Source organism: Giraffa tippelskirchi, chromosome 1 (genome assembly GCF_054371585.1).
Source record: "Giraffa tippelskirchi isolate mGirTip1 chromosome 1, T2T-mGirTip1v1.2.pri, whole genome shotgun sequence".
In the NCBI taxonomy this organism is placed as follows: Eukaryota; Metazoa; Chordata; class Mammalia; order Artiodactyla; family Giraffidae; genus Giraffa; species Giraffa tippelskirchi.
Window position 1 is genome coordinate 85226870 of NC_137275.1, and position 23517 is coordinate 85250386.

The 23517-nt window shown below is 37.1% G+C and overlaps 2 protein-coding genes across 7 annotated transcripts in view; one reads left to right on the forward strand and one right to left on the reverse strand.

Annotated features, from left to right (window-relative positions):
- DAPP1 (dual adaptor of phosphotyrosine and 3-phosphoinositides 1) overlaps positions 1-23517 on the forward strand; it is a 120841-nt gene that overhangs the window by 47811 nt on the left and 49513 nt on the right. For 2 of the 6 annotated variants that reach the window (XM_081596856.1, XM_081596829.1), the window contains exons 6-8: positions 972-1034; positions 1713-1798; positions 4906-4993. In XM_081596856.1, coding sequence (XP_081452982.1) covers positions 972-1034; positions 1713-1798; positions 4906-4993 — 237 coding nt within the window. Of the gene's footprint in view, positions 1-971; positions 1035-1712; positions 1799-4905; positions 4994-6294; positions 6946-23517 lie in introns of those variants that run through there. The other 4 variants (XM_081596865.1, XM_081596836.1, XM_081596876.1 and 1 more) reach the window with 4 other exon arrangements.
- LAMTOR3 (late endosomal/lysosomal adaptor, MAPK and MTOR activator 3) lies at positions 12115-23168 on the reverse strand. The gene is made up of 7 exons (XM_081596919.1): positions 23061-23168; positions 22713-22758; positions 20052-20086; positions 17731-17789; positions 16062-16195; positions 14738-14801; positions 12115-13128 (listed from the first exon to the last, which is right to left on the reverse strand). Exons 2-7 carry the CDS (start codon positions 22719-22721, stop codon positions 13055-13057), a joined length of 375 nt encoding a protein of 124 aa, XP_081453045.1. The 5' UTR covers positions 22722-22758; positions 23061-23168; the 3' UTR covers positions 12115-13054.

A 23517-nucleotide genomic window follows, 5' to 3' on the forward strand; every position in this document is an offset into this window, starting at 1 on the left:
AACCCAACCATCTCACTGGTACTAATGTAACTATCTTATAAAATCCCAAAGAGAACAAAATTTAGGACTTTACTAGTTGGGAGATATCCAACTGTTTTCTGTTTATGTGACTGTACTTTTAAAGTCACTCAATTTCATATTCATGGGCTAAGAAGACCTTGTGGAGTGTCTGTTCTTTCTCATTTAAAGTGTCAGGGCACTGAATCTCTCAAGGGTACTGGCCTGCTTGAATTTAACCTAAATATTTAGTTATTTTGTCCTGACTCAAGTGGATTATTCCTGGGAAGAGGAAGTACTCGTGTTCATAGCATTATTTTTAAATCCACTGTTACTTCCCTTAACTGGGAACATTGCCACCAAAGAAGATGAGTGTTCAGTTAGTACATAAGAAGGAGACCAAAAAAAAGGAGACAGTGGGTAACAAGACAGCAGGTAATATTTTTTCACCAATGCCCTGGAATTGCTAGGCAAGGTTTAGAATAGCGTATGGTTTGAGGTTCCTAAACCTCAGTTTGTTTGTTTGTAAAACAAGAATAATAATATTTGGCACGGTATGAGGACTGTCTATAATGTATATAAACCTTCAAGGATAGCATGACGTTTTCAATAGGTGCTCAAAAATTATTCTTACCATAGTTTTATTAAGATTATTAAGTCTTACTAAGATGGAAATTTTAGTGGTTTATTGTAATGCAAATCACCTTGAATATTTATGATAGGTTATTTCTTTTTACTTGCTTAAAAATGTTAGTGATATCTTGTCTCTGTTATGAGCTTAAGGCATGGAATCATTTTAATTTTTTAAATTTTAAAATTTTAAGTTTCACTTTGAAAGTTTTTTTCTCAGAAATAACACCACAAGGATATTTCATTGTATCTATCTTTTAGGTACTTTTACAACAAAAGGAAATTATCCTGTCCAAATATAGTCTTGCATGCAAAGCCTACATGTTTCAATTTTTTGTTTTCAGACCTGGAAGACGAGGTGGTTTACTTTGCACAGGAATGAACTGAAATACTTCAAAGACCAGATGGTAAGAAACATGATCATATATTTTCCCTTTAAAAATGAGCTCTCTAAATGAAAGGAATATCTACCTTTAAAATCCCTGAAATTTATAGGAAACATCTATAAATGACTGGAGATAATTGTTCTTGATTCCTGATATGAGCAGAGCTTTCTTGCATAAATGAGACCTGTATAGCAGACACTGTTCTCAGTCTAGCTAACCTCTATCTCTCTGGGGCATGCTACCCCCTATGTTTAGAGTGGTGGAATTGTTCTCTTACCACATTGGGTGGACAGTCTCTGCAGCAGTGTTTTCCTCTATTAAAAATATGTCCATTTATCAGGTCTAACTCATTAAGCACATTTAAAATTATTTCATCTCTTCTCATTTTTCCTACACAAAATTTCTGAGAAAGTGGATGTCTAAAAACACAAGAGAAAAAATATGACTCCCTTCCATGTGTTAAAAATCCATCTCCACCAAATTTGAATTGACAACGAAACTATCTTCCTAATATCCAGTTTCATGAAAAGCTAATCCCCAGACAAGCATGTGGCTTCCCTTAGGAAGTTTTTCTATTATCAATTCCTGTAGTGGAAGTAAACAGTCATTCATAGTGGAAACTTGTTTGGGGAATAAGTGATGAACAGAGGTGTGTGTGTGTGTATTTTAAGATGACATAATTTGTCTTTTTGTTTTAAGTCACCAGAACCAATTCGGATCCTAGATTTGACTGAATGTTCAGCTGTTCAATTTGATTATTCTCAGGAAAGGGTAAACTGCTTTTGGTAAGTTGTTTTATAGAGGAAATGTTTTTTAAAATCTTCTTGCCAGACACTTATTTTAGCAGAATAAAAAATTGTATGTCTAATGCATACAGATGTTTTGATCTCAGGTGGTACATGCATATTAGAAGTCCTTTCAGCTGAATGTGACATAAAATCTCATTTGTTGTTGTTTAGTCGCTAAGCTGGGCTTCCCAGGTGGCACAGTGGTAAAGAATCTTCCTGCCATGCAGGAGACGTAAGAGACAGGGGTTCGATCCCTGGGTTGGGAAAATCGCCAAGTCATATCTGACTTTTTTGTAACCCCATGAACTGTACCCGGCAGGCTCCTCTGTCCATGGGATTTCCCAAGCAAGAATACTGGAGGGGGTTGCCATTCCCTTCTCCAGGGGATCTTCCCAACCCAGGGATCAAACCCACGTCTCCTGCATTGGCAGGCAGATTCTTTACTACTGAGCCACATAGAAGCCCTATACTCATTTAAAGTGGTACAAACAAATAAGCAGTTCTGCTGGGTTTGATTCTTTATGTTGTAAACTGCAACAAGTATGATGCACAGGACAGGGTGCCAGTCACATGTTAGACAGCTTTCATTCCTTTGAGATGTTTTGTTCAATTTTAGTTATAACTTTGTTGACTCCAAGAATGAGTGATTTGTGTAATTATGACAATTCTTGCTGATGGCACAAAAGTGTTTTATTCTAACAGAGTCAGTGTATCATGATAATTTTCTAACTGGGAAGAGTAAAGTGTCTTGAGAAAAAAGTGTTTTATTCCCCATCAACATTTATTTTAAAGTTTTTAAACATATAAAATTTGAGAGACTTACATGGGCCTCTGCTCAATGTTGTGTGCCAGTCTGGATGGGAGAGGGGTTTGGGGGAGAATGGATATATGTACATATATGACTGAGTCTCTTTGCTCTTCATCTGAAACTATTATAAAATTATTAATCAACTATAATCCAATACAAAATAAAAAGTTTGAAAAAAAATTTAAAAAGTTGGAAGACTTATATACCCATTCACCCTTCACCTAGATGCATCAATCATTAACATTTTGCATATTTGCTTTATCTCTATCTATTCACTTTCTTTTGCTAGACCAATTGAAAGTAAGTTGCAGACATCATGGCACTTCCCCCATGAGTATTTAAATATGTATCTACTAAGAATAAAAATATCACCTATAGAACAATATCATTGTCCCACCTAAGAAAATTAACATCAACTATTGCTAATTAATGATTGGATAGTATCAGCCAATGATGGAAATCTTTTTTAAATTTACATAAAGGTACCATATACACTAACAGGGGTTTATATTTCTCATATGACAAGCAATCAGGAGGCAGGCAGCTACACTGACAAGGTCACGTCCAATGTCTATACAGTTCTTTTGGTCTTTTCCTCATGCTTACTACTTCAGGGTCCAAAAGAGCTAGTACAACTGTAGTTCTTATATTTTGATGTAAGCCATGAAGGAAGATGCTGGGATGGGATAAGCCAGGTCTGCCCTTTTTATCAGGAAAGCAAACATTTTCTCAGAAACTCTTCTATCAGATTTTCCCTCCTATCTCATTGGCCAAGACTGTGTTCCACGGCCATTGGCAGCAGCAAGGGAGGCTAGAAAAGGGTACTAGTATGATCATGATTGGGTTTCCCAGGTGGCTCAAGAATCTGCCTGCCAATGCAGGAGACATGGGTTCAATTCCTGGGTGGGGACGATCCCCTGGAGGGGGGTGCAGCAACCCTTCCCAGTATTCTTGCCTGGAGAATCCCATGGACAGAGGAGCCTGGTGGGCTGCAGTCCATGGGGTCGCAAAGAGTAAGACATGACTGAGTGATTGAGCATGCACCCATGATTATAATTGGCTCCAACTAATCGTAATTTATTGCCTGGGGTTCTATTAGCAAGAAGAAAGGAAAAATGATCTATATTAACAGGCAATTAATCATGTCTCTCACAAGGAGTACCAAACAATGACAATTCCAGCAATCAGTTTTGTACAGTGTGTGCACAATACCACACCCTCTCCCCAACTTCCCCTCTGTCTACTAATTGCCCAACAGGACTTCACATCAAGGTTTACCTTTCATACATAGAGACTTACCTCTTGTCTACTCAACATTATTTACTGGTGTAAACAAGATATGCCGCTTTGGTTTTAGGATATAGAAACCCTTCTGGTTTCAGCTCAAGGCTTTTTATTTTTTCCACGAAAAGAACAAAAAAATTTTTTTTAGTGTTTTGTGTCTCAACTGTTAGGACAGGAGGTATGGGCAAGATATAAATCAGATGATTTTTAAGTTAATTAATTAATTAGACTGCATCAGGTCTCATTTGTGGCATGTGGGATCTTTTAGCTGCTGTGTTCGAACTCTTAGTTGCAGCATGTGGGATTGAACCTGGGCCCCACTGCGCTGGGAGCTGGGAGTTTTAGCCACTGGACCACCAGGGAAGTCCATAAGTCAAATGATTTTGACTCTATAACCCGAGACACAGTCAAAGGAGGAGTTAATCCTATTCCTAGAACAGTCTTTCATGCCAGTAGGCAAGTTTGTCTTCCCTTCAGCAAAGATTAACTCATGGCAAGAAGGAGGCAAAGTGAATAGTTGAAGAGATTTATTGTCTCCTTTGCCTGCTCTGAGAAGTTAAAACTGCCTTTATTCACAGAGGCCACTGTCTTCCTTGTTGCAGCCAGGTAACACAAATGAATTCCTTCAGCAAACTCTTTCGTGTTGCTTGTTTGAATCAGCATAAGTTCTGAGTCATATAACAAATCAGCAGAATAAACACATGTGTGTATTCAGCCTAGATCATGAACAATAAAAGGATCTGGGTTTGACCTGGACCTCTTCCCCACCCCCATCTCTCCCTTTGGACTCATTAAAATATATAAGTCTGCCTGTAAAAATAATAACGTGAATCTACCACATCCTCAACATTTCTGCAGTTTGCTGGCAGGACTAGCTATATATACCAACTCCTGAGATTCTTACCCAGGTTCTATGTCAATTCTTTTTCCACTTGGAATACTTTAATTAGTGCTCAATTAATAGATGTTCAACCATCTGGAACATCCTACATTCTTTCTTTTGTCTTATCAGCTTAGTATTTCCATTCCGGACATTTTACCTCTGTGCAAAGACAGGAGTAGAAGCTGACGAGTGGATCAAGATATTACGCTGGAAGTTGGTGAGTTATCCATGTCTCTGAATGCCTCGTACTCACAAATCACATGTTGATGATTTCAAATTTATTTCTACTGGAAGAGTCAGGGAACCCCTGAAAACCTATGGGAAGTTTACATGCAGGCTTGTGGAAGAGTCTGTTCATTCTTCTCGAACATGGAAGGGTTGAAGGAGTAAAGACAGAAGAATGAGGCTGCACTGGGGTCTCATTGCCAGAGCCTAGCCTAGTGTCTATCAGACTTCTGATGTCTATCAGACTTCCTGTTAGTGTGTGGGTGGTCCAAGTTGGCCTGGAGGAGGACGTGTGGTACCAGAAGGACAGATAGAGGAACGCTGACATACCTCTATAGTAAAAAATCCTTTTACATTGTCAGAGAAGGTAGATTTGCCAGAAAGACTTAGCTTAGTGTCCTGTATAATCGTTACTTTGTGCAGGTCAAGGACAAAAGGTATTTTAATTTATCTGCTTTCCATACACCTCCCAGGAGGAAGACAAAGTGCTTATAAGAACATACTAGTCTCATGTAATTTTTGTGCACGTGTGTGTTTGCAAGTTAGTCAGTTGTTAGCCAAGAACTTGTCAAAGCTTTCTCAAGTTTCATATAAATACCATCTTGAATCCCTTGATGTTTTCAGTTATAGACAGTAATCTCCAATTCTCAAAATGAAATTAGCTTATATTTAGAATCTTACTGAATAGTCCTTTCTAAATACTGGGATTTTTGCTTTTGGTTGTCTTTTCAGTTTTAGATCCAAAGAACTATAGCCCTCCTTTTGAGATAGTTCCAATGTATTTGATATTCAGTGGGGAAATACTTTGCCATATGAAGTCTTTGCTCAAATGTGAATTTTTATAGCTTCTATTTCATAACTTTGAAAGTGACACATAATCATTATAGAAAATTTAAAGTAAAAACAGCAAATGAACATTTCAGATTTCTCCCTTTGCACATAAACATTTAAAACAAAATTGAATCATTCTGTAGTGTTCTTTATATGCTCACTTCACTTAATATATCATGAACATTTTTCCATATCAATAAATTTAGATTTATATCTTCATTTTGATTCATTAAATAGTGTTGCTATTACTAAAAGTGCTAGGCCAGTTCCCAATTTGTGCATGTTTTAGCAACCACTTTATAGTATTTCTCCTGAGAAAAAAACAGAAAATAAGAATAAAACTTGGGGAAGAGGGGACATGATAATTACTTGTTGTTGCATAGTTTTCTTACCAGTCAGCATTTCTTATTTAATATTTGTTAAAAGCCAAAGTTTGTTAAAGTTGCTCAATAGTCTATACAGGTGGGTGTGCTTTCTTACAGTCTCAAATAAGAAAACAGCTCAATCAAGGGGAAGGCACAGTCCGATCTCGGTCATTCATCTTTCAATAGACAGATCTTCCTCGGTGAGGGAGACCCTGACTCAGGAGCAGGGTGGAATGCTCCCAATGCTGGGATCCACAGCACACTTCACATGAAAACTGACTGAAAGTTTTTCTGTAGAAACAAATCAAAAGCAGATGCAGACTTGGACTGTTCAGAAGACACCACATTTGCTGACTCGTGGAAAACTGCTGCCCTTCAGGATTCTGCCATCTCCCTGAGAATACTGAGGCATCCTTGTTCTGATGGGAATGGACAGACCTGCAACCAGGCGTGCTGGCTCTTAGAACATGCAGTAGGAGATGGTTCTGTATTGCCTCATTGTTGTCCCCAAGCTGGCTGACATTAGTTACCTGGAGTCCCACTCTGCATCATAGTCAGCTCATCTGAGTTCCAGATTGTGCTATTAACCAGAAAGGAAATGGCTATATATGTAGCCTGAAGCTTAAGACTGCTTCTTCAGGAAGTATATTGGGATAGCAAACGTCCAAGATTGGTGGGAGGGCAGTGTTGATTTTTTTAAATTTTTCCCTCGTTTATACAAAAAACAAAGCAATTTCCAAAACAAAAATGGAAAATATTTGTAATATTTCTCTTCGTAAACAGCTCAGATATCTACTGGGTCCTGTCTTCCCTTCTAATGATAAACCCGTGAGAACTGAATCTCCTGTGGGCTATGAGGCAGAATGATAAAGATAATGGGAGGTACAATCTTAAAAAATTATCTCTTTTAGTCATTTTGGGGGAAATGTTAGAAGGAATGAGAAAACAGAGGAAGAGTGATAAAGTCGTAGGTAATTTCTAGTTTAATAATAATAATAATGATAATTATTATTGTAACAATAAGAGAGGACTTATAAGCCCTAAGTTACCTTCATCCCACACTTCTCAAACAGCCTGAAAGAGGCTTCTCAAGGAGAGTGTGTTTTAACAATGCCTTCCAAAAAATGAGCGGTAGGTACTGGCCCAAGAGAAATAAGATGTATCCTGCACTGCAAGGAGCATCCTACGCCTTATTCAAGAGCAACTTCTTTTGCCTACTGAGGGAGCAACACTAATCCACACATGGAGTGTAATGATGTGTTTGTTACACAGCATTTTCAAGCCAGAATAAGGGGGTTGAATTTGGGAGATAAGATACCATCATCCAGAGCTCCTAAGTAGATTCTAAATCCTTCTAGAATCTTTATTAATAATGCTTTAATAGGCTTAAGTTTGAAAGGAGATTAAAGTGTAGGAAGAAACGAAATAAAAATGTTGTGGAGCAAAGCTATAACATGACATTGCTCTTGCAGTGCAAAGGGCAACCTTGTTGATTGAATACATTTCTTCTGTTAATTGAACATCTAAGACTCAGAAGTTACATTTTATATGTTTCAACAAAGGTTTTAATGTATTTTATAATGTTTGTATCATATGAGATAGAGCAAATGTCAAGTTAAAATGTATTGTGTCAAGTTCCCAAAGTAAGAAGTTAGACATAAATGTTCACCGAGATGTAGTTACACGTTTTGTTGTTTTTAGATCCAAACATGTTTGTGTAGGTAGCATTGTTTCTATTTTTTGTAAAATGTGTTGTTTATTTATATCCTTCAGTTGTATCAAAAAGAGCATGATTTTGCTGTGTCTGTAATATTTTGCTATTAAAGTGTTTTTAGTATCTTAATTTAAAAGAAATACAATTGATTAATATCATAAATAGCAATGAAGAATCCACTTTGGTTAGACTACCAGTTACTAAGGATTGAAGGATTCAGAATTGAAGAAATAGTCCCCGTCCTCAAGGAGTTTTTAGTTGAATATGGGCAAGGTAAGAAATACATGCATAATAATGCATAAAAGTAAACACGATAAATGCTGAAAGTGAGGCAAAGCTAGATGATGGGGTGTGCTCTAGCAGGACTGTTGTTGTTCAGTCACTAAGTCATGTCTGACTCTTTGCGACCCCATGGACTGCAGCACGTCAGGCTTCCCTGTCCTTCACCATCTCCAGGAGCTTGTTCAAACTGCGGTCCATTGAGTCGGTGATGCCATCCAGCCATCTCATCCTGTCGTCCCTTTCTCCTCCTGCCTTCTATCTTTCCCAGCATCAGGGTCTTTTCCAATGAGTCAGCTCTTTGAATCAGGTGTTCAAAGTATTAGAGCTTTAGCTTTAGCATCAGTCCTTCCAATGAATATTCAGGATTGATTTCCTTTAGGATTCAGCATAGAGGAAATCATTCTTTGGGAGGCTTTTGACAGGAAAAGAGCAGTCTAACACACACTATGTAATTAGTACTACCCCAGATGCTTTACCTGCTCTCAACAGCCCTGGAAAGTGGTCGTGATTTCACCTCCTGAAAGAGCTCAAGAAAAGGGCCTCGAACAAGAGAGGATGTTTCGTGCCAACGGCAGACAAGTGGGGTTGTTTGAGATAATAGCTGTCTGGGTCAAGCTCTGTCACTAATAGTACGTGCTCATTGTAAAGGAAGTACCTCAAGACCTGGCTGAAGTATCAGCAGTTGTTCTCAGAATTCCCCCAGGGAAAATCTTGCCCCACAGAAGCACTGTTGCCTCTGGATGAGGAGAGCCCCCTCAACGATGGGAATGGCTGGAACTGCCTCCAGGGAAATCTGCCCTTATCCCAGGGCCGCTGGGCAGAACGCTTAGTGCTCAAAGCCCTCTCATCCAGCCAGATGGCACCCACGAGTGGACTCTTTGATCCTCTCCTCTCACTCACGCTGGGAGTGCAGCTTAGGGAGTTACACTGTCGGTTTCAGGAAAGAGCAAGAGAATTATTACAGGGTGAATATAAAGTCTGCTCCCTTTCTATACTGCTACTTCAGGTCAACTGCAACAAACCTGTATTTCTGCCTGTCTTTCCAGCCACATCCAGCCTTACACACTGCTTACCACAGATTCAGGAGCTTCTTAAATTATCTGTGGAAAAGGGCCAGATTTTTTTTTTTTTACATTTACGATCACTGAGATTTTGTAAAATCTAGTTAAGTTACTAGAAAACTGAAGAAAAAAATACACCTATCACAATCCCATTTTTTAAATTAAATTCAATAGACTTGGGACTTCCGTGATAGTCCAGTGGCTAAGACTCTGAGCTCCCAATGCAGGCGGGCCAGGTTCAATCCCTGATCAGGGAACTAGATCCTACATGCCGCAACCAAGTTGGAAGATTCTGTGGGCCACACCTAAGACCCAGTGCAGCCAAATACATAGATAAAATATTTTTAAAAATTCAATACACACAGTGTATCTGCAGTTTTTTATACCCTTGACTCCCAACTTCTGTAACTTGTCATGTACTAACAAACAGAACAGCCCAGTCTGTGGACTACATTTCAAGTAGCTCTGGCTAGTGGACTGCCAAGTAAAATAGACCAGAGCCTTCTTGAGGAAGAATTCATCTTGATGTTGCTATGAATGTGCTTAATAACATCTGCTGCTGCTAAGTCGCTTCAGTCGTGTCCGACTCTGTGCGACCCCATAGATGGCAGCCCACCAGGCTCCGCCATCCCTGGGATTCTCCAGGCAAGAATACTGGAGTGGGTTGCCATTTCCTTCTCCAGTGCCTGAAAGGGAAAAGTGAAAGTGAAGTTGCTCAGTCGTGTCCGACTCTTGGTGACCCCATGGACTGTAGCCTACCAGGCTCCTCCGTCCATGGGATTTTCCAGGCAAGAGTACTGGAGTAGGGTGCCATTGCCTTCTCCATAATAACATCTACAGTCCCCTGAATTTATATAAAAGAGGTTATCCTCCATAACATGGGTGGGCCTCATTCAAGCAGTTCAAAGACCTTAAGAGCAAAACTGGGGTTTCCATGAAGAAATTTCCCCTTTAGATGGTGGGCTCAGCTCCTGCCTGAGATTTTCCAGCTTTCTGGCCTGCCCTACAGATTTGAGGTTTGCCGATTTCCAAAATCAGGTAACCAGTTCCTTGAAATTAATCTAGTTCATCTATATCCTACAGGTTGTTTCTTTGGTGACTCCCAAGTGATACAACTTCCTTTCCCAAATACCTCATCATCATTTTATTATATATTGTATTGTTTGCTAAAATATTTTATTTTTGAATAGTTAAAAAATTTAAGAAGTGCAATAAAGTTTACAGTGAAAAGGGTCATTCCTGGGATCTGTTCCCCAAGTACCCAGTTCCACTCCATGGAGGTTATCAATGACACCCTATTCTGTGTATCTCCATGGACACCATCATATCAATACAAGCAAGTATCAACATGCACACATATTTTTTCTTCCTATACATAAATTGCAGCATTGCACAGTTTCACTGAACACTATTTTTTGTTGAACATTATGTTTTGGAGATCATTTCATCTCAGTACCTAGTGTCTTCATTCTTTTTTTCCATTGAGCCAATGTAGAAATTTCTCTAACCAATCCTCTATATTAGGGTGAACATATAATTTATCTAAAGTGGGACACTTGAGAGTTGAAAGGAATACTAATGATCACACCAAGAACAGCAGGTATAAACTGACATTGTTTAAAAATAAAGTCACCTTATCTGATAGATACTTCAGCTGTTTCTAATCCTTTAATGTTACTAAATTGCAACAAATACACTTGTAACTAGACACTTTTCACACGTCCATATGGACTGGCAACGTAAATATCTAGAAGTGGAACTGGGGGCTTTTGTGTCAACTTCACCAGTCATGGGGTGCCCAAATTAAACATTTTGTGCCTGTGGGTTCTGTTTCTCTGGAGAATCTTAATACAATGTGTCAAAGGTTATGTGCATTTGTGCTTGGTATAGATTGCCAAATTGTCCGATTTAAAAGGGTATAACAATTCACATTTCCATCAGTGGGGAATAAAAACTGTCTGTGCTTTTTGAATCTTTCCCCATTGACTTATGATGTCATCTTTACAATTTTTTATGTCTTCTATGTATGTACTAAAGTCTGTTTCTGGGTTATTCTGTTCTACTGATCTGTCTATTCATACGTCTGATGTAGGTTTATACTATCTTTAAAAATAATCTAGTTTTATATTACCTTTTCAAAAATTCCTTTAGAGTTTTACCTTCCAGATGAACTATAGAATAATTTATCTATTATACCTCTTAAAATGCAAATTTTAATAGTAGTACTATTGACTATGCAAAGGTTTAAGTATCTCCATTTATTAGTTCTCTTTCCTGGGGGCGGGGTGTGTGTATGTATGCACATTGAGTTTATGTGTATGTGTATAAAATATATAATATATAGATAAATAAAATCACAATTTTGGTCACTTCATTTATAAAAGACTTTCTTGTTTCACGCATCACTGCACTGGTAAAAACTTCCTGGACACTATTAAATAAAAATCGGAATAGGAATTCTAGATTTTTATCGATGTGTCTAATGCTTCATTAGGTTGTAACAACTAACTGTTTACAGCCTGCTGCAGGTAAAACATTTCTCTTGTCCTTATTTCTTTGTAAAGACTGTTTTCTCTGCTAAATTTAATGCCTCATACTGTTTTCTATAGCATCCTGTGCACAGCTTCATCGCAATAATTCCTATGCCTGTTTCGTTTACTGAGCTGTACATTCTTTAACGATAGGTACCACAATTTAGTCTCTTATTTGTAGAGGATGGGAGGAGAGTGGGAGGGAAGAAGGGAAGGAGGGAGGAAGAAGGAAGGAGGCAGGCACAGTGCCTAACCAATCTCACAGCACTGCATTCCTAAAAATGAAAAGCACATGCTAGAACTGTGATACCAATTACACAGACATTAAATTAGGCTCCTGGATAAGGTTTATTTTCCAGCTGACAACTTATATTAGGTAAAACAGTCTCCAAACTAGACAAGAAACACTTATTTATGTGGTTGAAAGAGTGAATTAAATTACAGAGTTTAAACACTTGGAAACAGTCTGGGGGGAAAAAACCTATATAGTGCTCAAACTGTACTTTTAAAAATACTATTTTATTTGTCCTCATGTATGAAAAAAGGGGTATACTACCATTTGTACATACATACCAATATTGGAAACAGAATTCAATAATGAATCACACCTAAATTTTACAAAGAATAAACAAACATTAAAAAAACACTGATTGGTTATAGAAAGCAGAGTGGAAGAAAAAACCATTAGCTATCATCTTCATTTCCATTAAAGAGCAGCACCCTCTGAGAAGAAACAAATTAGTTAGTAAGACTCACCTACAGTGCACAATAATATATACAAATGAAAGTTAGTGATTGTACTGGTTTTATTCACTTCTCCTAAGCCACTTTACCTTCCTCACACTCAATGCAAAGAAAATAATATGAAGAAAAATATGTCCTCATTATTCACAATAAAAAGAGTCTGCCTCATTCTGCAGGCCTGGCATATGGTATAAAAGGGAGCACTTCATGGCTCAAGGAGATCAAAGTATCATTTTGATTCTGAGCCACCAAACAGGTTCTCATGCATATTTGGTGACTGGACTAACTCCACAGGAGCTGTGATAGACTGAACCATTTCTGTGGTATCCCCAGATCTCACTGAATAAGAAACAGCCCTACACAAAAAAAAGATAACCATCAACCTGTCCATAAATTCTATCTGTAAGGCTCTTTTTCTAGAGTTCGGTGGAAAATAGGGTCCTTGAGTACATGGATACAAGTGGTGCTGTGGCCTAAAGATTGCTGGATTGATATTGTGTCTGATATGATGAAGAAAATTCCAGATTAAGAAACTTCCACAACTTGTCTCAATTCTTCAAATAATGGAGCAAGTTCCTTTTCCAGGCTGACAATTAGTCCTAAAGCAAAGAGATTAAGAAATTTGAAATTAGGAAAGTGCTTATCAAAATTTGTATACTAAAAAGTAAATGAGACATAGTTCATTCTCCATAACCACACTTAAAACAAAATACTGTAATGCTGAACAAAATAATTGAAAACCCACTTATTATGAAGTTTACTTTCATCATCTATTATTAATGTAAATAAATGAAACTATTTATATGTATTAGAAGATGTAAAATGAATTATATTTGTGCTATAATTTGCTGGAGTTTTATGAAAAACTTTAATTCATTTTTATCTCATTATTTCAAAATTTGTACCAATTCAGGAATAATACACATGGTTTTTACTAAAAAAAAAAAAAAAAGACTTTTTCCCTGAGCTAATTTTAATGAACTTTATCAAAAGATAGGTAGATAGCAAAGGAATAATCAAATATTTATTATATAAATTCAATAAAGCTAAGGCACAAATGGATATTTCAAAGGCAAAAAAGTAATTTTAAAGATGCCTCATAGGACTATAAAACACACACTGAAAGAAATAAGCTAATCTAGAAATCAGCACATCCAGCTTATTAGTTTCCTAGGGTAGAAGGCTATATATCTTAAATACTGCTTGTTTTTTGCTCAGTTGAAGATCTTCCTGTCTGACAGCATCCCATCCCACACCTGGGATTCACAAGGAAATGTTCTACGTACTAGAATACAACTCTGGAGATTATCATAATTTATAACAACTGATGATTTTAGAGTATGATAGTGATTTACTACAACTGAGGTTTAACATATTTAAAATACTGACACCACTACTATCCTATACAATTTACATAGAGTTTTCACATACAGTATTTTATGGCTTGAAACATTTAGAAATGAAAGACATCCAACATTTCATTAAATCTAAACCCCTCATTTTAAAGATGAGCAATCTAAATACAGGCTTCAGTGACATCGTTGGAAACAAAACTGGCTCAAACATCTTGGAAAGAAAAAAACAGAAAAGGAAAGTAAAGCAGTTCTAACAGTGGTGAAATCTGGAGATAGACCTTTAAAAAATTCCACTTACATCAAAAGAGAGTAAAAAAATTGTAATTCAACTGAATACTGTTATGATTTTACACAAAAATAGCCAGTGAAGAACACTGGATATAATGAGATCTTACAATGCCCTCTAGAAAGTACAGCTTCCAAGTGTTTGTCCTCAAATTCTTCCACTGTGAAAAAGAATTGAGTATATTCATCCCAGTCACACTCTTTAAATTCCCAAACACATTTACCTTGCCCACTATTGTTCAAGATTTTATAGATTGGTCTTTATGGAACTGAATTCATCCGTGATCATTTTTATGTTATCTATACATCATCTCATCTGAACTAAAAAATAATAGCACAAGATCGAGAAAGCAGTTCTTAGCTCCATTATACAGATATATATATGTGTGTGTATATATATATATAAACAATTCAGAGAAGTTATATTTCCAGAAAACAAGGAATAGATGGTAGAGCTGGGCCATGCATTACGGTTTTCTTACTCTAAATCTGTATTCTTATCATATTAGACTGTTCAGATCTGGTATTATAAAGATTAAAAGCTGTATTTAAAGTAATTAAAACATACCTGTATTAGCATTGCTGCTGGCTATGAAACTCACTACCAAAGGTAAACGATTGAATTGAACCACCTAAAAAGAGAACAAGATCTAAAGTATATTGTTACATAGTGAAAAGGTGGTATAATTCAAATCAAATATCTTAATCTTTCTAAAAACTTTAAATGTGTAAGATACTAGCTTGACATCATGGTATTATGTCATGAAAGGTGAAAGAGCTGAAAATAAGTATATCTGTAAAACAGACTTACTAATTATCTCTTAGAGACATTAATACCTCTTAGCCTGAGTTTCTAAAGTGGAGCTGTGTCTTCCTCATCTTTTTTATCTTCTAAAGCCCTGCAGAGTGTCAATTACTTAGTAGGGGCTCAATAAATATTTGATAATTAAGGAGCTAAAGGCATTATTTCTCAGTCATTCAAGTGGTTATAACTTCATGATCTTTTGCCTCCTCTGTACTACAATAATTTAAATTAATTTACATTTAAGTTAACTTTAAATCAGCTATCTTTTTAAAAAATTCAGCTTCAACCTAACCTTTACTGACTAAATTAAAGGTCAGATGAGCTGGTTATCTTCTGCCTAACAGACACTAAAATATATAACTTTTAAAATAAAAAATATCACATATGTATCATTGGTAGTGCATGACTTACACCCTGGGAAACACTGCTCTAAAGCAGTGCATGTGCTCAGTTGCTCAATACTGGAATGGGTTGCCATGTCCTACTCCAGGGGATCTTCCGGAGCCAGGGATTGAAACAGTATCTCTTGTGTCTCCAGCACTGGTAGGCAGACTCTTTACTACTGTGAAGAAGTTACTGATTTATTCTAAAGAAAATACAGCTGGAGATCAAGAGATCTGTAGCAACTCATTTCTTTCCCACAAATAATCACCTCATTTATTTTATATATTTATATAGTTCAAGCCAAATGATAGGATTAGTAGCAAGAAAAAATGTAAATAACTATCATTTGACTTTCAAGGAAAATCCTGTATCTGTCACAACAACAAGTGTGACATTTGAGAAATCACAGTTGTTAAATAAGCTAAGGGCACCATCTACTGGAGGTATTAATAACAGTGACCTGACTTACCCTTTTCAGGATAACATATTTTACTATTTAATCTAATTTTTCATATTAATTAATTCCTGAAGTAAAATGTGAAAAAAAATCACTACAGTTTAACATAACCATTTGAAGGTTAAGATGTTAAAATTCCATCACTTTGGAAACCAAAATTTAGAATTTTAAATACAAACTATTCTACACAGAAGAGATAATAATAGTCAAAATCATCAGCAAACCATTTGATAATTATGAACTTACCTGGTAGGTGTTATAGTAACAGATGATACTTTTATTTTTTGAAAGTCCAAGTTTGCTCCCTTGGTCTGTTGCAAGGGCAAAAGTTGATAAGAAACCGGGTCTCAAAGCATGCTCTGGAGCGTTATCATTGGCCACTGGAAATACAAGTGATTTAAGTAAAAATTATGCAGGATATACAGTGGGAAGAGATTTACAGCAGTTTTTTTTTTTTAAAAAAACAAAAACATAAACTTGTAGAAAAAAAAACAAGCACAGGAGTTACGCTTCGCAACACTGAAGTTCATAATACTAATTGGGTCTCATCAATTTAGGTGAGAAAAACCATTCAATCAGAAGTTGAGTGATTACAACTAAGGGAATAAATGCTGGTTCTCACAATTTTTCAAAAAATTTCAAATGAATACTAAATGTTTCTATTTTCTTAATATCTAAATTAAAACAGGTTATGATTATCAGTACAATTAACAAATTGAATATTCTGGTTAACTATGAGCAAAGCAATACCGAAAAAAGGCTTCAAAAACCTTTGCTCTTACAAAACCCACAGAAGCATCAATTGTAGATGATAATAATTCTACACGTGGCCACTGATTTAAGTTTTTTTACACTCACTGAAAGGTCTAGGTGGAGTTGGTTGTACCATAAGTGCTGAGCTTAAGATTTTAACACAGAGATCCTAAAAAAGAACACTGGAGCTGGAAAATCTGAGGTTATTTTGTTCAAAGCCCTCATTATGGAACTGAGAAAAGGAAGTGATTTGCCTATGGCTACCTCAGTTCTGTGCTGGGTTAGGAAGCACACTGGATCAGATATCAGAAGATGATGGGTTCTATGACTATCTTGTCACTGACTCATGAACAACTTGGAGCTGACAATGTACTCTTTGCACCTGACCATTTTCATTAATAAAATGAAAGAACCACATTAGCTAATTTCTAAACTTTGGTTGAATTCTAAAGTCTGAAATTATCTGACATATATGATAACCCCAGGTGGAGAATATATTGTAAACAAAATATGCAGAACATTATTTAAGCTTTCTGTCGTATCACATATACTTAAAAAAAAAGAGCTAAACCTTAGGCAAAAAGAAACCTTTTCTTTCCTTTTTTTAGGTTAACAAACTTTTCTTTAGGCAAAAATTCTTGCTAGATTCTGGTTAACTAAAGTAACTGTGAAGTTAAAAGTTTTTCAAAATCTTATTTCCAATAAGGAAGAACAAGAAAGAATAAATAAAACAATAAATTTATGTTAATTCAAATGTACGGCTGTTTATCCTAAAACCACCAGCAATACTGATGAAAAATATACACTGGGGGAGTCCGTGGGTATAATATGTCTAACTGCATATATGCTCATTCTCATCACTCAGATTTACTAATCGTTTACACTATACATAAAATGTCTTTAATGGGAAACTGGGCCTTTGATAAATCCTTGCTTAAACTCTGCATGCTATCATGACATAGTTGATATATAATAAGTTAAGATTTCAACCTAGCTTTCAACACACAAAATCAAACATTTTCTTCCAAACTAAGACTATGTCCTGAATGTATTGACATGGGTTTTTTTTTTTTTTTTTTGCTTGCTTTCTGTATTACTCAGATATAAATACATTTTTATTCAAAAGCAAACATGGCACTGACATGTAATTGCTGCATTTTACCTTTGATGACAGGCACTCCATCTCTATCTGACACAACAATAGCATGGAGCCCCTCAACACTAGAAAGAAAAAGTTAATATATTATAAAACACTGTCTCAAAATATGTACCTTCAAAATCATAATGATAATTCTCATGTATATTTCTGAAAAACCATGAGAACTCAATCACTGATATAAGCTCTTATAACATGTTTGCAAAACTCTTCCACCATAAGAAGCAAAAAGTTGCTGCCTTCACACAACTTACAATCTAAAAGGAGAGTAGCTATCATTTAGATTACCTCACACAAATGTAAAACAACAACTGTGAGAAGTGCCATTAAGAGATGTGAGGGGCTACGAAAGAGCTTATAAAAGGAGGCACAGATTGAGATAGGTGGGTCAGGGAAGGCTTCCCGGAGGAAGTGGTACCTCAGCTGAGATGTTTCAGTAATAAGAAAAGTGGAGTGGGGAGATCATTGTAAGCTGAGAGAACAGGACAGAAAGAATGGAGGTCACAGGGCAATCCTTTCAACCACACCTACACAAGAAGTAAACATAATGGTCAAGCCCATGGCTCTGAAGTAAGAAAGATCTGAGTTCCTGTTCAGGCTCTGGTGCTTACTGTTTATGCTACCTTGCATCAGTTACAAAACCTCGCTAAGCCTCAGTTAATATGAAAATGGGGATACTTGTACTCATTTGTGTGTGTAAGTCGCTTCAGTCGTGTTCAACTCTCTGTGATCCCATGGATTGTAGCCCGCCAGGCTCCTCTGTCCATGGGATTCTCCAGACAGGAATACTGGAGTGGGTTGCCATGCCCTCCTCCAGGGGATCTTCCTGACCCAGGGTCTCCTGCATTGCAGGCAGATTCTTTACTGCATTGCAGGCAGATTCTTTACTGCTGAGCCTTTGGCTACTGTGAAATTTAATACAATGATGCATGTAAAGTGGAGGGTGGTTGGCACACAATTAATATTCAAAAATATGAATTAACATCAACGTTGTCATATGTACACACTGAGAATAACATAATTTGTCCCTGCAATTTAAATATGAAATTATTAGTGAGAATCCCTAGAGCCCAAACATGTTAAAAATTATAATGGAGAAACATTCAAATCATCATCACTTATACCGGGCTTCCACATGGTACAGTGGTAAAGAATCCACCTGCTAATGCAGGAGACATTGCCACAGTCACCCCGATTTTTAGCAACCACTTCCCAGACTGGTCAGCAGCCATGAATACTGAGGCAAGATCCTCCACCGGGAAAAACATTAAGACTCATTAAAGGCTCAGATGATGGTTAGCACTTGTTAGCAACAAAGTATTTTTTACCTAACAATGTACATTGTTTTTTTAGATATCATGTTATTACACACTTAACAAACTACAGTAGAGTGTAAACATAACTTTTATATGCAACAGGAAACAAAAAACACTGTGACTCACTTTACCTCAATATTCACTTTACTGCAGTGGTCTGGAACCAAACCCACAACCTCTCTGAGGCATGCCTGTATCTTAAGTATCTGCAAACTGCAACCTTTGCTGTTCCTACTATATCCCTGACTAATGGATAATTGTTATTGGCTTAGGAAAGAGAAGTATTAACTTAATATTTTAGCTTAGGAATGAGGAGTATTACTATTAACTTAATGTGAAGGTACATAAAATATCTCTGAAGGTAACAATGGATGTCTCTGAGATAGGAATTATGTGGCTGGAGGACAGGGATAAGAAGCTCCTCACTCTGTATCCTTCAATTAACTTTTGAATCTTGAACTTTATAAACATATTGCCTACTCAAAACATGGTAGTGTTAGTCGCAAAGTTGCATCCAACTTTCTGTGACTCCATGGACTGTAGCCATGGAGTGGGTAGGCATTTCCTTCTCCAAAGGATCTTTCTGACCCAGGGATTGAACTTGGGTCTCCTGCATTGCAAAAAAATTGTGAATCACTATACTGTATACCCCCATGTAGATGCAGCAATTAGGTCTTAAAAGCAGTATTAAAAATAAAGGCAAGTTCCTAGGTTTTTTAATCCAGTAAACTGCTATGAAAGAACTCTAAAGTGGCAAGAAATCTGGGTTCTAGCCCTTCACCATTCACTAGCTGTTTAATCTGAGACAAGTCATGTAACTTCTCTGGGGTTCATGTTGTTTATCTGCAAACTCAAATCGTATCACCTGTGCTCCCTAAGATTATGTTAGGTATTTGAAAGTGCTAAATAACAGCAGAACATAATAGTAGTCTAAGATAAACAGAAACAAAATACTAAACAAAATCAACATGTTAAGCAGAATTTATTTAATAACAAATTAGTCATTTTTACCTCGGTAATTTTTTATACAGGAATCGTTTTAGATCCTGAAAGAGAGTATAAAAATTATATTATAATAATATGCCTTGTACTGGTTCTCTAGACACTGTCGTATCCACATCTCAGGTACCTTAAGTATTCATTCACAACCATTCTTGCTTGTGCTTTGTCTTTCTCATTCTGCTTTTGATGCTTTAAGGAGTGGTGTAACTTGCAACAACTAATCTTTTCCTCTAAGCCTCAGTTTCATTATTTGTTGAGTAAGCATAATTAAAGAACCTACATTATAAGATTGTTACTAAAGTTTATTGAGAACACTCATATCAAGCGATTAGCATATCCAGCAGTGGAAACACAAATACATATTAGCTATAATATTAGATCATACTTCTCATACTACTGTACATCTTGTTGCTAATTTTGAGTTCACTTGAGAATATATTATGAATATTTTTCCACACCCATAGACTTTTTAACATCACTTTAAGATCCAAGGTAAGTTGACTAACTTCGTGAAGCTCAGTTTTCTTACATGACTAAAGACAAATGACAATGTGTGTCAAGTATTCAGCATGGAACATAATTATGACTTAAAAAAAACCCAGAAGACTACTATGTCTCATTACATTCTCTCATCTGGGGAATTTCACTGACAATCCAGACAGCAATCATGAGTTCTCCACAGATAAATCAGATACATGTTGTTTTGACCCTCTAATTCCTACTACTCTCCAAACCTGAATGTTCATTTTATTTCATGCTATCACCACCAGCTTACCTTTGCTCTCATCTTAAACACAAAATCACAAAACTCAACTCATCATTTTTCATCCAAAATCTATATTTCTCCAATCTCTTCCTGTGTCCACTAATGGCACTACTATTCCTTGTTACTCAGCTTTGAAACTTAAGTAATATAATAACTCTAAACTCATATATGTCACTTTAAAAACCACTTGTGAAGTCATGTATTTTTAAACTGATGTTCTCCTCTCCTTTTCAGATGACATTACAATTTAGGTTCATTTTAATATTTATGACTTACACCAGCCTCCCAACTGGTATGATGGCCTACCACTTCTATCTCACACATTTCTACACAATGCCAATAATCATATAATTCTCCTCTAGATGGACAGTTGCAGTGACTCTCAACCCTGGCTATAGAAAACACTTGGAGAGTATAAAAAGAACTCTGATACCTGTATTGGAAATGCACCCCAGAGGAATCCCTGTGCAGCCAAGATCAAGAACAAATGTTTGAATGGCTCTCCACTGTTTACTCAATTATGTACAAATCCTGTAGATATTTGAGGCTCTCTACAATATGGATGGTCTACAACTCATTTTATAGTCCTGCTTCCTACCACTCCCTCATACATTTCCTTAGCCCCAGATGAAATGGACTCTTCACAGCTCTGCAACACACATCTTTCTGTTTCCTATCTTTAACTTTGCTCATCCTTTCATTCTATTAATAGTAATACCCTCTGGATCTTACTTAAAAAAAATTGCTACTCATCAATTAGAGCTAATCTCAACCACCAAATACTCCAAAAAAGCTTCCCTGATAAAGACAAACTGATGTAATCCCTCTCTTCTCTGAATTTTCACACAATAATGTATGCATATCTATGGTCACTTGCCTACTGTACTTTTTTTTTTAACCTTTAAAAATTCTTAAGGAGAGAAATTATACCTTAGTTATCTTTATTTCTCCCACAGCCCTTATTAGAACAATCTTTTCAAGGGAGATGCTCAAAAGAATTTAGTGATTTGATTCTGCCTGGAGAATCAGGTCTCAAAAATATACTGGAAGACACCCAAAAATGGAGTGATCAAGACATAAAAAGTTGCTAAATGTTGAAACACAATCCTGCAACCTAAAAGAAAAATCAGATTCAGATTGTTGAATAATCATTTAGTGTAGTTAAGAGCATAGATTCTGGAGCCAGTCTGCCTGGGTTAGTATCCTGACTCAGCAACAAACTAGCTGTGTAATCTGAGGAAGTTACTTCATCTTTCTGTGACTTAGCATCTTCATCTATTAACACAGTGATAATAATAACAGTACATATCTCATGATAGATATTGTAATAATTAAATATGTTCAATGTTCCAAAGAATATTTAGTGTGTATATAAGCAAAATAACAGTATGCAAAAATATAACAGTATGTAAAATATAAACAAATATAAACATTAATAATATTAATTCCCTGTTGTTTCCAGAAACTAGTACAATTAAGTTTCCTAAATTTAGAATTTTAGTCGTATTGCTGTGTTAAAAAGGCAATGGTTATAAATCATCTGAAATTGCTACAGTGAACCCAAAGAGACATAACTGGAAAAAGATTCAGAAGAGCAAACCATCATTTTGAGACTGAAATGGTAAATATGCAGAATTTGTCTTGTGCCCGCAGAACTGGGGCGTGGGAAAAAGAAAACTGTCTCAATCTCAGGCACCTTTAGTGTCTTCCACCCCCATTCCAGGCAGAAACTCAGGGCCCTGAAAATGACTATTAGTCTCTGACTTCAGATCCTAGACAAAATCATTGGAGGGAAGCGGTAAAACGAAACAAATTTGTATTTGGGAAGCGCTACCTCTCCCCAACCAGTAGCCTCAACCTGCTCTCCACTCTCTCCTTCCTCTTATGTGGGGGTGTTAACTCACATCCGCCATGATGAACCCCTTTCTCCCGCAGGATCAATCTCCACGCCTGAAAGAGAAACTCCGGGTGACTCTCCCCTCAAGACTTCCTCTCCCTCCCCACCCCCAACCTAATAAGCAGTGTCAGCTCTCCGCGGGGTCAGGCAAGGATCCGCGGCTCCAGCCAGGGAGGCTGCATGGAGTTGGAGTTCCCAAATACTCAGGCGGGTAACCGAGATGCCTGACAGCCCACTCCACCCTCTAACCCCTAAGATCCAAGCCCAAGCGGGAGGCGAAATTGGCGTCTTCTCTTCCGTCTCACCGCCCGCGCCAATTGCGGCCTAAGCCACCGGGCAAAGTGGCTGCAGTTACCTGGGTCTCTGGGCTGCCTGGTTCTCTGAACTGTCACTTCAGGGACAACTTCTAGGACAGGTTCCTCTAAAAGCCGCCGTCACATGATTTGTGACCGCTTCTGTGCTCCCGGAAGTACTTCCCAAGTCTCCGACTCTAGGTGACGCGAGATTTCCGGGGAGGTACTTCGATAAGGGAGCGCGCATTTGCGCGATAAGCTCCGGCCCGGTCACCGCGGGTGCTTTTTGCGTCTGTGCGGAGTTCCTGCAGTCCCAGACGTCTGCACTTGAGTAGAGGTTGCTTTGACATCGCGGAACCCTGAAGATTCCCAGAAAATGCAAGCAAGAAAACGTATTTGTTTGGAGAAGGTGCATAAATTTCATTAGTTGTTTTTTTTTTTAGGGTCCGTTATCTTAAAACTAATTCTTATAGATGAATAAATTTAAAGGGGGTGGTGTTACATACTGAACAGCAAGCC

Bases quoted from the DNA above. Each gene is read 5' to 3' on its own strand.
- LAMTOR3 (XM_081596919.1), bottom strand. The intron at 17,790-20,051 runs GTAAAAATGACT...TTTTCTTTCTAG, and splicing joins CTGTATAAAAAATTACCGAG to TGTTGAGGGGCTCCATGCTA. The intron at 14,802-16,061 runs GTAAGTTCATAA...TTCTCTTTTTAG, and splicing joins GTTACTATAACACCTACCAG to GTGGTTCAATTCAATCGTTT.